The 13,225-nt window shown below is 33.0% G+C and overlaps 1 protein-coding gene across 3 annotated transcripts in view; it reads left to right on the top strand.

The window, feature by feature from the left end:
* Nucleotides 1-13,225, top strand: part of LOC106881312 (arfaptin-2) — an 85,436-nt gene that overhangs the window by 61,706 nt on the left and 10,505 nt on the right. For 2 of the 3 annotated variants that reach the window (XM_014931652.2, XM_014931653.2), the window contains exon 3: nt 5,183-5,281. The exons of the other annotated variant lie outside the window; for it this stretch is intronic. In XM_014931652.2, the coding sequence (XP_014787138.1) occupies nt 5,183-5,281 (99 nt within the window). The remainder of the gene's footprint in view (nt 1-5,182; nt 5,282-13,225) is intronic. 3 annotated transcript variants of the gene reach the window in all.

Raw genomic sequence — 13,225 nt, 5'->3', positions numbered from 1 at the left:
TATATATATATATATATATATATATATATATGAGTGTATGTGTGTGTGTCTGCACCTGTTTACACTCAATGAAATGCAAGTTGCAAGCAGTGTTGTCATTGTTACTTGTCAACAAGTTGTTCACCTACTTTGCACCTTAGAGATTCCTTACTTGACAGAAAAGATAATGGTTAGTGATGGGAAGGGTATCCAGCAGTAAAACAATGCCTCACTGATTTATTAATCTAACCCATGTTAGCATGGGGAAGTGGACATAAAATGAACAAATGAACTAACGCACACACGCACACACACACACACACTAAATTTAAATAAATAACCGACTGAAAATAGAGCAGTAAAATGTAATTATAGGTGTCAGTCTTGGAAATCTTTATTTCTTTTTTTCTGCAGTTCATATCGTAAAGGAAAAAAAAAAACCGATTCTGCTGCTGAATCTGAGAGATTTATTTTTCTGGAACTCGTATTTCAATATGTTGGGTTGCTGTTAGAGTTGAATAGTTGTTTTGGAGTTAATAGAGTATCAAATAATAACTTTGATTACTTGGGTAAATTAGAAAAGAAAGGTACTACTGTTCCGTGACGGGCAGAGGATAATGGAAGAGAACTGGAAGATAGTTTAATTTGATCATTATAGTTTAAAAGGCATCATAATTCTTCCTTTATTTGTTGTTGTTATAGTTGTTGTAATGTTTCAACTTTACTGAAACTTAGTGTTGTTTCTCTCCTTGGTGTATTTGTTTTCAAAATTGACATGTAATTATCTAATTTTTTTTTCTCTTCTATTCTGTTGCTATTTGTTTCTCATAATTGATGTTGTCTCTCTATCAAGTACTCAGAGTTTTTAGTATTAATCACTCTTTGAGTTGACTTCTATGCATGTTTGAAATCATATTGTCTAAAGTGTTCTCTCACACTCACAAATTCCTACTCACACTCTTACTTTCTCTCTCAGCTATATGCACTCTCTCAACCACATGCATTCTCTCATTGGATCTTACGCACTTAATTTTTTACAGTCATTTACAGTTATTCTCTATCATTTTTATTCACCCACATATTTTTTTTTTCACTCATATACATACATACTCATTTTCATTCACGTGTGTACACATACACTCCTTCTTGTGCACATGCAATCCTTCCCAATCAAATGTGTGCACACATCTTTACCCTCACTCACATCCACGTACGCTCTCACATTCATCACTTACTCACACTTGCTTCCATTTCCCGCTTATTTGCTTTTGTTCATGCACAAACTAATTTTTGTTCATTGATACACACACACACACACACACACACACACACACACACACACACACACACACACACACACATACACACTTTTTGTTTCATTCACTCATGCAAACATGTACCCTCCTTTATTCTCATATCTATCTATCTACCTATCTATCTACCTATCTGTCTACCTATCTACCTACCTATCTACCTACCTACCTACCTACCTATCTATCTACCTATCTATCTATCTATCTATCTACCTACCTATCTATCTATCTATCTATCTATCTATCTATCTATCTACCTACCTATCTATCTATCTACCTACCTACCTATCTATCTACCTACCTACCTACCTACCTATCTATCTATCTATCTATATATATATATACATACATACATACACACACACACACACACACACACACACACACACACACATTTTGTTTCATTCACTCATGCAAACATGTACACTCCTTTATTCTCATATATCTATCTATCTATCTACCTACCTACCTACCTACCTATCTATCTATCTATCTCTATATATATATATATATATATATACATACACACACACACACACACACACTCACTCATACACATACATACACACACACACATTTGTTTCATTTGCTCTCTCTCTCTCTCTCTCTCTCTCTCTCCCCCTCTCTCACACACACATTGATTCTTATGTGCACAGTTTCTCACTCTCTTTGACAATTGTTTATCATCATCTGTGAATACTTTGGGCATTTTATGAAAACACATATTTCCTAAAATATCATCTCCCCTCTTGATTTTAAGATTTACCTCCCTTGCTGTAAACTTTTTTTTTCCCAAATTTTTTCTTACTTTTTAATATTTCTTCTCTCTTTCTCTACTAGTACTACTTTTATATCATATTGACCACTTCTTTCTTTACATTAGCTTTCTGCTTTTTAATTTCTGAAATACAATTTTGAATATGAAGGAACTTAAACAGTTATTTTCACTTATTTAGTTCAGTCTAGTCAATATTATCTTGAGTATATGGTAGTTAGCTAGCTTACATTAAAGATAAAAATGACCTATTTACTTTGTGGATCTTAAACCATTTCTCTCTAATTTTATTTCTTAGTATATTTTTATTACAAGTCAAGTTCTTTCCTGTTTAAAAGTACAACATATTTGTATCATGTTTAGTATATGTCGATGTAGGTTACGATATTGATTTTATTACTCTAGACAGAGAAATTTCTCATGGCTCGACTTGGTGATTATATTTGTCACTGTCTTTATCTACATAGAAGTTTCTATTTCTCATCCATACATATTCTGAATATTTTATTAAAATTGATTGTGACTCAATCAATCTTTAAAAGCTGTTACTACATTCTTTCTAAACCTTTTTTCTAATCTTTCTTTGGTGTGTTTGTGCATGCGTTTTGCTTGTGTGTGTATGTGTGTGCGTGCTCAGGTGTGTATGTGTGTGTGTATTTATTTATATATATTTTCATGTTTTGATTGTATTTTCATCTTTTAGCTTTTACATTTAATAGATACAAAAAAAAAAACCCCATTTCTATTTACTAACATCTTCACTTAATTGCTTATGCCAATATTTCTTCCTCCCCACTCCTGTTAATCCAGTCAGAACAAGTTTAAAAAACTCCACATATGATCAATATTTTAAAATTACTGCAAGGAATTATTTTCTTATTCAATTCTTTTGATTACCTAAGATAGTTGGGCATTGTTTTGTGCATATATATAGTATGCTAAAAGCAAATTAATATTTTTAGAGTGTAATGAAAATTTTATTTCTCTGTAATGTTTATATTTGAAATGGCTGTCCCAACACGAAAACAATTTCTCAAGAAAATTTGAATCATGAAGCTGTTTTAACTTATTGGAATGGTGGCATTTTACACAGGAGAACATGCATGATCTGTTATTAGTTTCTTATATTGTTACTTGTATTATATGAATTTCAAATAATCTTTTCCCTAGTCTTGAAATTATCATTCCACTTTAAAGTGGCTGATGATTTGTTGAAATAATTTGTTGATAAGTGCTTTGTGTTTATTCTGGATGAACCTTGTTTTATTAAGTAATTTATTTATTTTTATTTATGCGCCCTTTTCAAGCCTAGCCAGGCTCATGGGCCTGGTTTCCCCGGTTTCTATGGCGTATGTGTTCCCCTCCAGCTGTTCAGGATGTCAGTCCATCACAGCATTACTGTTTGAGCGGACTCTACTGTGATTTTTTAACCCCAAGAGGACATCTCCTTTAGCTGGTTAACGATGCCCAGCTTCATCCGATAAAACTGGGAGCAGGGGTGTGAACCCCTGCCATCTCCTAGTGATGGGTCCAGTAGTCATCTTTGGCAGACGAGGTGTCCAGTACTGAGGAGTGGCAGAAATAGCCTGAAACCAGGACTGGTCTACTTGTCCCGTTGCTAGGAGATGGTAGGGGTTTGCTCCGCTGCTCGCGATTTTATCGGATGCAGCTGTGCATCGTTAACCAGCTAGAGGAGATGTCCTCTCGGGGTTAAAAAATTGCAGTAAAGTCCATGTTAAAGTGGCTATGAATATTACTTGTCTACACTGCTTTTGTTTCAATTAATTTAGAAAATAATGAAGACTTTTATGAAATAACTGTTATTATAAATCTACTGTTTGGAAAATAGATAAACATGAAATTTTGATGGAAGATTTTAATTTAGGTCATTTTGAAGCTGGAAGTTTCTGTCATTGGACCTAGTCTCAGAAGGGTTGGTAGCAAAAGGGTTAGGAGATTGTGATATGATAGATTTGGCTGTTATATCTAGCAGGTTGAGTGACCAGTGTATGTTGTTGGTGAAAATACTGGGGCAGAAAGTTGGGTTGCTGATTGATAGTTTTGAAGGTGGCTGCACAATGAACATAAAGCATAATCATTGACATAATCACTTTGTTCATAGTATGGGAAATAAGTCTGCTTTCAATTTAGTTAAGGTAAATAATACATGGTTGTTAACTGCTGAAAGAGGATGTACTTGAAATGAAAGGAAATTACTTTATATTCTTAACTCTTCCTATAAAAAAAAAAATGCAGCTACAAGAACAAATAGAATTAATATTTTAATGTGCACTTCCTTTTATTTATTTGACTTTGTTCTTTTTTTCTTTTTGTTTTGTTAAAATTAGTGCTTTGAAATGTTCAGGAAAAATATTAAACTATGTTATTTTTTTGTGTTTCTTTTGGGTGCTTCTTATTTTTCTTTTTTTGTTAATAGAAATCATCAATGATTGTTTTGTATTTGTGTTGGCTGCTAACCTATCATTACAAATTACATTTATGCACATACACCTGGTATTTCTTTTAGAAATCTGATATTTTCAGTATTTTCCTATTTGACTGATAAGGAATTTAAAAATTTTTTTATTGTAACCTGATACTCCTCCACTCTGATAAACGTCCTACTGAAGAAATTTCATATAAATAAATAAAATTTAAATTCATGAACAAATAGATTTTATATTAAATAGAATTTTCAGATTTAAACGAGGTTTTGTTCATACAATCATTTGATCATCAAAAAGCAGTTTCAACTAATGATCTGATGAAATGATTGAGTGATTCTGTATTGCAGACTTAATCGACATATAATAACATGAAAATTAAATAGATAATATAAATAAATAAATAATAGCTGTTAAAATAATGATGATGAATCTGATATTTAGACATGTAATAATGATTTGATATTTGTTTTCAAATAAGAGTTTTATATAACAAATAACAAATATTTTAAAAATTTTATTGTCTACTAGTTAATAAATTCAATTAATTAATACTTTAATTTCCTGTTGCTTGATATGTTTGTGCAAATGTGTGTGTATGCGTGGGTGTTTTTGGGAAGTTTTCAATAACTGGTGTGAAATGTTATTGAATGTGCTTTTTTTCTGGTTAGCTACCCCTTCAGAGAAGTCTCAGAAAGCTTCAGACTCAAATGGGATGACTCGAACAATATCAAGCAAACTGTATCCCACAGGTTGCTTTTCTTTGGCAGGTTAGTTTCTTGAAATCCCAGCTGGTAATTCTTTTTTTGAAAAATCTTTTTTTTTTATTTAATATTTTCAGTCTGTGTATGTGTTTGATCCCTCCCACTTTATTTTCTTTTCATTTTCTATGGTTGAGGAAAACAAATATTCATATTCATTCCATTCTAAAGCTTACTATTCTCTGGGTCTTTGTTTTAATTATTCTCTTGCTTAAGCTCCATCATATTCTTCTGATATTCTTTTCTTTTCTTTTCTTCATCCTTGAGAGTATGTTTTGGTTTCATATGCACAGAAATAGTTTCTTGAATTTTAATGCTTAACAGTTGGTTGGTATCTTTACTGGATTGTTGTTTATGAATTGTTTTTGATGGTGTTGGTTACCTACAATTGTTCCACTCTCTTTCTAAGCTTTATCTAAAAAAAAAAAAATCCTTTTTATTCCAAAGACTTTCTGTAGAATTATGTTTTTATATTGGGATAAACAAGAAATCACTCCCTCCTCACCTGCCATCCTTTGCTTTTGCGTTTTTTTTTTCAATCTTTCTCTCTCTCTCTCTCTCTCTTTGATAATTGTACTTTTTAAAGTCGGGATTATTTTGTACACGCACACGCACACACACACACACTCTTGTGCACATGCAATGACACACCCATATGTGGTTGCATGTATACCTAATACATACATCATGCAGTACAAATGTTTTACATTGTGACATACACATGCCTTTGTTATTTTGTATATGTATATATCACATATATGTTAATATCATATATGTGTATGTTAACATGCATATACAGATGCATATGAAAGAAAGTATAGAATATATATTTAGTTTTTGCAGTTATTAATTGTACTAATTGCTAAGTCTATAATCTAGAGACATTATCAAGTTGAATTTCATTAACTATTGAAAGAATGTAATTGAAAATAAAATATAAATTTGACTCTTTAAGAATGGTCCTTACCTATTTGCCTATATAATGTGTAATGCTTGCAGAAAAGACCAGGGAAATTTTTTGTTTTCTAAAATGCTTTATTTAATTTTGAATCTTATATGTTGTCCTAATTACCATAAAAACCCATGTAATTTGTGTACCTGTGTAATTTGCACAGATGATTTTTCAGGATAAAATTTGTTAAAAAAAGCTTCTACTCATGTAAAATTCGCATCTCAAAGTTTTCAGAATTGTCAATATTGCCAAGGGAAAAAAATGGTTTTCAATTTAGTTGTATTTAGCATATAATTTCACTTACTTATGATTAGTTTTTGTTAAATTTTCAGTAAATAAAAATAATTTCTGTTTAACAGGTATCACATTGAAAGCTGTTAAATTACAATGTGTTTGTATTGTTTATAATAAACTTTATTTTACATTTCTTGTCCACAAGAAATTATGTCTGATCTTTAGCATACTGTTGTAAGTCTTCTCAGATCACGATCACAGGAAAAGTTGTTGATAAGAATTACCAACAAAAACAAGGCTGATTAATACGCACAGGTGTTGCAATTTAAGTATAATTACCAATAAAGATCAGCTTGGATGGCACTTTACTCAACCGACAGAGGAAGGTGACAGATCAGACTGGTTATGTAAACAGAATTCTTTTCCACCTATTCTTGTTGGAACCTTTGATAGGGAGTAGTGAATTTTTAATCTCTTTCACACTTATAAAATGTCAAGCGAACTTAAAAGTTTGTCATTACCATTATTGTCAGTATGGGCAGAACTTATGAACCGCTTAGTGCAAAGGAGAAATTAAATGTGTTGAATATGCGTTTGAATGTGGCAATAGAGCTGCCAGAAGGCATTTTAATGTTAATGAAGCCAATGTTCAAAATTGGCGTAAGCAATTTGACATACTTAAAACTGTGCCTAGTAATAAACAGACAAAAATAAAAACATACAATCAAGATTATCCATATCATTATATTTTTTGCCGTCAGGAATATCCATATCTCTATGTATATCAATGATGCTCCATTGCGATAGGTAGAAACTCCAAGCAATGTAAGATATGACCTGAACCGTGTTTACCAGCATGAACGTCAGACTTCAAAAAGTAGTTAACTATTTAATAGTTTTAGTAAATTTATACAGAATAAGTAAGCATTATACCGTCCAGCATAAATAAAAGTCAACTTCATTATATTTAAGCTATTATTTTTTCTGTAAAAACCTATTCAGACGTTAAATGAGTCAACTTTCGGTACAAATGTTTACATTTTGTACATCATTTTGCAACAAAAAAAATTTCCAAAAAAATCCTGGAAGCAATCTACTCATGCAATTTACACAACCCCTAGAGTTTATTTTTATTTTTGTGGAAAAAAGTGCATAAATTACATGGGTTTTTATGGTATTAAATATTTCATTGCTTTAAAGTTCTGTTCCAGCTTCAGATTTTGGTCATATCTTTTATTCTATTATATCTTATATTTTTAATTTATGACCTTCTCACTGCATAAATCCTTTTGGCATATATTCTTATAATAATGCCCCCCTCATTCACCTACTGCTCTTTCAGCACACAAACTTCATCTATGTGAAATCTCAGCTCCTTTCTATCAAGTTGGAATATCTTTCATGAATGGAAACACAAAAACATCTTTCACTGAGCACTCAACTACCTATTCACATTCAATAGGAGCAAAATATACACAACATATCTCTAGAAAGCACCCTAACAACACCCCATTTTTCATATTCATGACACATAAACTAAGTTTTACAATCCTTGATAACTTTGGATGAGACCTTCCGTTCTAAAAATAGAAAGATTAATAAACAATAATTTTTTCCTTTTTAGTATGGGAATGTTCAAATTTGGAGTACGGTATTTTCTGGCATACAAGTCAACATAGAATATAATGTAAACATGTAGTTCAAATATTCAAATATTGTGACTATCTTTCCAAATCCTGCTGCATTTCACATGGAGTTTTTGGTCTTTCGAAGTTGTTTAGGTGTATAACTTGACCTGTTTTTCAGTTGTAAATTTTGGTGTGAAAAATTCAACTTCTATGCCAGAAAACATGATACCTGCTGATCCTTTATTGAACACAAAGACATCCTTCACTAAAGCGCTGTTGACTTTCATAAGCATCCAGAAACAAAACACCTTCTTGACTACATCATACATAATTACATCTTCTTGATAAGCAGTTGAGCTGTCTTCTCTGTATCTCCATAACTGTTACTATACCATCTTCAACTTGAATCTTTGTAAATTTGGTTATACTGTACTGCCTTTATAAAACACACAGGATGCGTGCACACACACACACACACGATGTACCTGTCTCTCTCCTTTTCATATCCTCTCTACTTTGGCTCCAATCCACATATTCCATCCATACCTAATAGATATATTTTATTCAATTAAAGGAAGAGGGGCAGTGTCAGTATTGTTTGCTGCAGATAATCCCAGGCTAGGGAGATTAATGTAGTTGATATTTAACTTTTATCTTCTGTAAAGTGATATTTTGGTTGGGTGGGAAGGGAAAAGGAGTTTCAAAAGTCAGACTTTTATGGTGGTTGTGGGTATGGTTAAACAAAGTTGTAACATGGAACCCGTAATAAGAAGAGGAAGAGGAGAAGAGGCAGGTGAACTTAGGTAGTTGTGGTACGTAGTGTGCTGTTTCAGAAGATTAGTAGTAGTAGTAGTAGTAGTAGTAGTAGTAGTAGTAGTAGTAGTGTTAGAAGAGACAAAAAGAAGAGAAATTTTATTACTTTTTTTTAATGCATTCTTGGATATTTATGTATATAGAAACAGTAATGTTCTAGATATGGAAGAGTTTGATCAGTTCAATTGCTGTGAGGAGGGGGAAATTTAATGATTTGTGGTCTTGGAATGAGAGAGAGAAAGAGAGAGGTTTTGTGTTGTGACTTTGGCTGCAAGCTGATAAATGTTCCAGACAGGAGAGAAATGCAGTGACTGTTAATAGAAGCAATTTAAATTTTTGTTCATGTAATTTATTAAACTCTTTAATATAAATGGGGAAAAAGCTAGTCTTACATTTGATCTTTAGAAAAACAATTGTTCAGAACGTTGTTTTCACTGAGAATTACTTTAAAGTGGGATATTATCTGCTCTCTGTCAAAACTCCTCCATTTTTAACCTTGCCTGTTATTGTTGAATTATAGGAACTCTGATAGGATGGGTCTAGCATGGTTTCTTGTTCATTTTTCCAGATAGGCATCAAGGAACAGGGAAGTACAAGCTATAGCCTTCTATAATCTGTGTGTGTGTGTGTGTGTGTGTGTGTGTGTGTGTGTGTGTGTAAACATAATGTCCTCCTCCTCCATGAGTCGGGTGGGTCTTTTTCAACCATCTGCCACTTGCTGCATTCCTTTGTCATCTCCTTTCTGAGAATTAGCCTACTTAGATTAGCTTTTTCCACTTCTTCCCATATCTTCCTCAGTTTTCCTCTTCCATAGGTTTCTTCCATTTGGATCTCCTGACATTTCTTTATCTATCTACCATCCATATGCATTACATGTCCCTTCCAATCCAGTCTCTTCTTCACTAATCTACTTTTCTTTGTATTCAGTAATTCTCTCAGCTCACATGCGCTGCATCCTTTATGCACACTAACATTACAGTCCAAGGGTTTGCTTGCTTTATTTCTTCTTTCTAGCTTCTGCACCACATCCTCTGTTTTGAATGTCTATGTCTTGCTTCCATGCAGCACTGCATTTTATACACAAGCAGCCTACAATCTACCTTTCATTTGTAGAAAGAAATGGCTCCCTGACCTTTTCCCATTCTGATCTTACTCTGATTGGAGCAATTCTTCCACTGTTAATCAAGTCACTTAAGTAACAAATACAATAAATGAATTTAATGAAACCTTCTGAACATCAGAAAGAATTTATTTCATTGGTGGTTTTACTGCTAACTATTCCTGTGCATTTGCCACATTTGAAGAATGGGTTTTTGCCAGTCTGTTTATGATCCCATTACATTTTGTGCAGCCTTAGTTTATATTTATCACATACACTGAGTTCTTACCTATTCTTTTTTCCTGCATAGTCAGCATAACCACTTACCTGATGACAACCAAGTTCTGTCTTCTTTCTTGTCAAGGCTTCAGTTTTTGCTAAGTTTACTTCAAGACCTCTTGTCTCTAAATTTTGCTACATTTTCTTCCCTGAGTCTTTTGTAGATTCAGCTATGAGAACTGGGTCATTAGTGCACAAGATTTCCTCTGGAAAAAACCCAGTCTTAAATGCCTCTCTTATAGCTCAAAGAGCAGTAGTAAATAGGAATAGACTGAGAACTGAATCTTGGTAGATACCTTTCTGCACACTGCCAACTCTTAACATCTTTGGACATAACTTTCACACTGCTCACAAAGCACTCATCTAAATTTTGTTTTCTTAAAGACGGCCAGTATCCTGTCCAAGTCCTTCTCCAGATCAGTGAATGCTTAATAGAGTGGTTTACTCATAGTTAAGAATATCTCTCATAGTTATCTCCACAGGATGAAGGAATCAGTGACACTTCTAACTTGGCACAAATATAAACTCTCATCTAAGCTTTCTCTTTCTAATCACTTGTTCTAAAATTCTTTCTGGTACTTCCATAACTTGGTTCATCAATTTAATAACTCTATGTTGACTTCTTTCTAGACCATTTTCTCTTTGCTTTTACAGAAGTTGGCCATGATATAGCTGTGCCAGTCGTTGGGTATGACACTTCTCCCTCCCCATATTCCCTTGTTGACCATATAAGTAACTAGCTTGAGCTCCACTTCCCTGGATATTTTCAGCATCTCAGTTACTATCGCAAGTGGTCTGGTAGCTTTGCCTACATTCATATCCTTAACCCTTTTGCATTTAAACCGGTCATATCCAGCCAAAATATTCTGTTTTATGTTCAAACTGGCCAGATCCAACCTATCTCACCTACCCTACAATATCATTGTAAAAATAAACAATCACATTATCGAAATCTCAAAGTTACAAGATAATCCATGATTTGATTCAAAACAATGTGAATAAATAAGCATTACATTTGACAGTGTAATCTGGATGCTAAAGAGTGATGGGCTATTTCAACAATATAACTGTCATGTAAGTTGGTCCCTCTGTTCAGCCTGCATAGAATAGACCCTCTTTTTCCCTACATTCTCCACATTTTGCAGTCTGTTGTAACGTTTTGAAATCTTTTCTCATCATCATTGATGAGGATAATTTCATCTCTGTCATCTGGATTACTCTGACATACTGATTTGCAATCTGGGGTACATCATGCCTTTAATCCTCATATTGTAGAACATTGGCAAACCTCTTCTTTTTAGCTTCTCTCTGTGATTAGCTATTCTTGTAACTTGTCAGCATATTGTTCTTTGTTGCCATTTTCTTTGTCTTTATGAGCGACTCTCTTAGCCTTTATAGTTCTAACTATAATATTATTCCACTAATATGTCACTTTTTGTTTGATTGCTCCAACCATTGATTACATCTTTGACTTGGTTATCTGATAGAAACTCCCAGTTGTCCTCTGCATTATAAGCCCTTATCTCCTCTTTTTTGTCGTAAATGTCACCTAGAACCTCCCAAAACCTATTGAGGGTTCTTTCAGCTTCCTTTTGGAGAAGAAAGGTGTGAAAACTGAAAGAACCTTTGTGTATTGTTTACTTAGCTCTTATCTTTATCGAGTGGCATAGTTTGCTCTGGTGAAAGACTTAGCATTTGCAACTCTCTAACTTTTATGTTTTTTGGTGAGCATGAAGTCTCTCCAGCTTATGTGTTCACCTGGTTTTGTAGGTGATTAAATGATTGGCTGATTTCCTTTGCAGATGGCTATGTTATTTGTGTCCCAAACCTAAGCCTCGATCCATCCTCCTGTCCATAACCATCATGTTCTCTGGTTTAGCTATCATAGTGCTGCACAATATATCCATTAAAGTCACCAGCCATGATGATTATTCCTCTTTGGTCATTATTACTTTTTGGGTGTAATATCTCTCTCTTCTACACTTCTCCACCACCTCCTTCTCTCTCTCTCTCTCTCACTCGCATTGACCTGGAAATTGGATGCGTGTTTCTGCGAATGCATGTTTATTTAATATACCTATATATATATATACACATAAATACAAGAGGCTGCAAGCTTTTGTTTGATAGAAAATCCTTTTTTTAGTGCACAAATATACATAGAAACATTTCTGGAAAATGTTAAATTTATCAGCATTTTAATCTTCTTTTTTTTTTTAACTAAATGCATGTTAAATTTAAATAATCATAATTTTTCACTCTGATAATGTCAATTGTTATTTGAGTTTTTTGTGTATGCTATTTAACCAAGTGTTGCTGTTTCTTTATTCTTTTGATCAATAAAGCTGGAAATTATGCAAGTTGAAACTGTTGTTTAACCCTTTTGATACTAACCCACCCTAGAATGTCTCTCCTGTGGTACAAAGTCACTTACTTTTAAACTGGTCATTATATTTAAATCAATATTGAATATCGTAATTTTATGTAAGAACATTTTTTAAAAATTATACATGAATATTAATAATGAAAATCCTCTAAACTCTTTGATTACTGAAAAAATTAATTTGACCACAATATATTTCATTTGAACTATGGTCCCAAAAGGGTTAATATGTAGAATAGCCATTCTAAATTTTTTTGGCTTTGTCATGTGCTGGAGATCAAATAAAAAAAAATTTAGTTACTCACTTTGCATGGAAAGCTAAAAGTAACTGTTGTGCTTCACATGGAAAGTTAAATAAAATTATTTTAAGTTAAAAATTTAGAAGAAATCTATAAAACTGAAAACATGTGATCTAGATAAATTTACAGTTATTTGTCATCTTTTTAGAGAAGATGCACTTTATTCTTTAGACAACTCTGCGCAGTAGAAATTTAAACCACTACATTTAATTTATTAGAGTACAGGCATTGCCTTCCTGATTTGCAGGTAACATATTTGATGAATA

The sequence above is a fragment of the Octopus bimaculoides genome, chromosome 5, assembly GCF_001194135.2.
Source record: "Octopus bimaculoides isolate UCB-OBI-ISO-001 chromosome 5, ASM119413v2, whole genome shotgun sequence".
NCBI lineage: Eukaryota > Metazoa > Mollusca > Cephalopoda > Octopoda > Octopodidae > Octopus > Octopus bimaculoides.
This window is presented reverse-complemented; position numbering and strand designations above follow the sequence as displayed.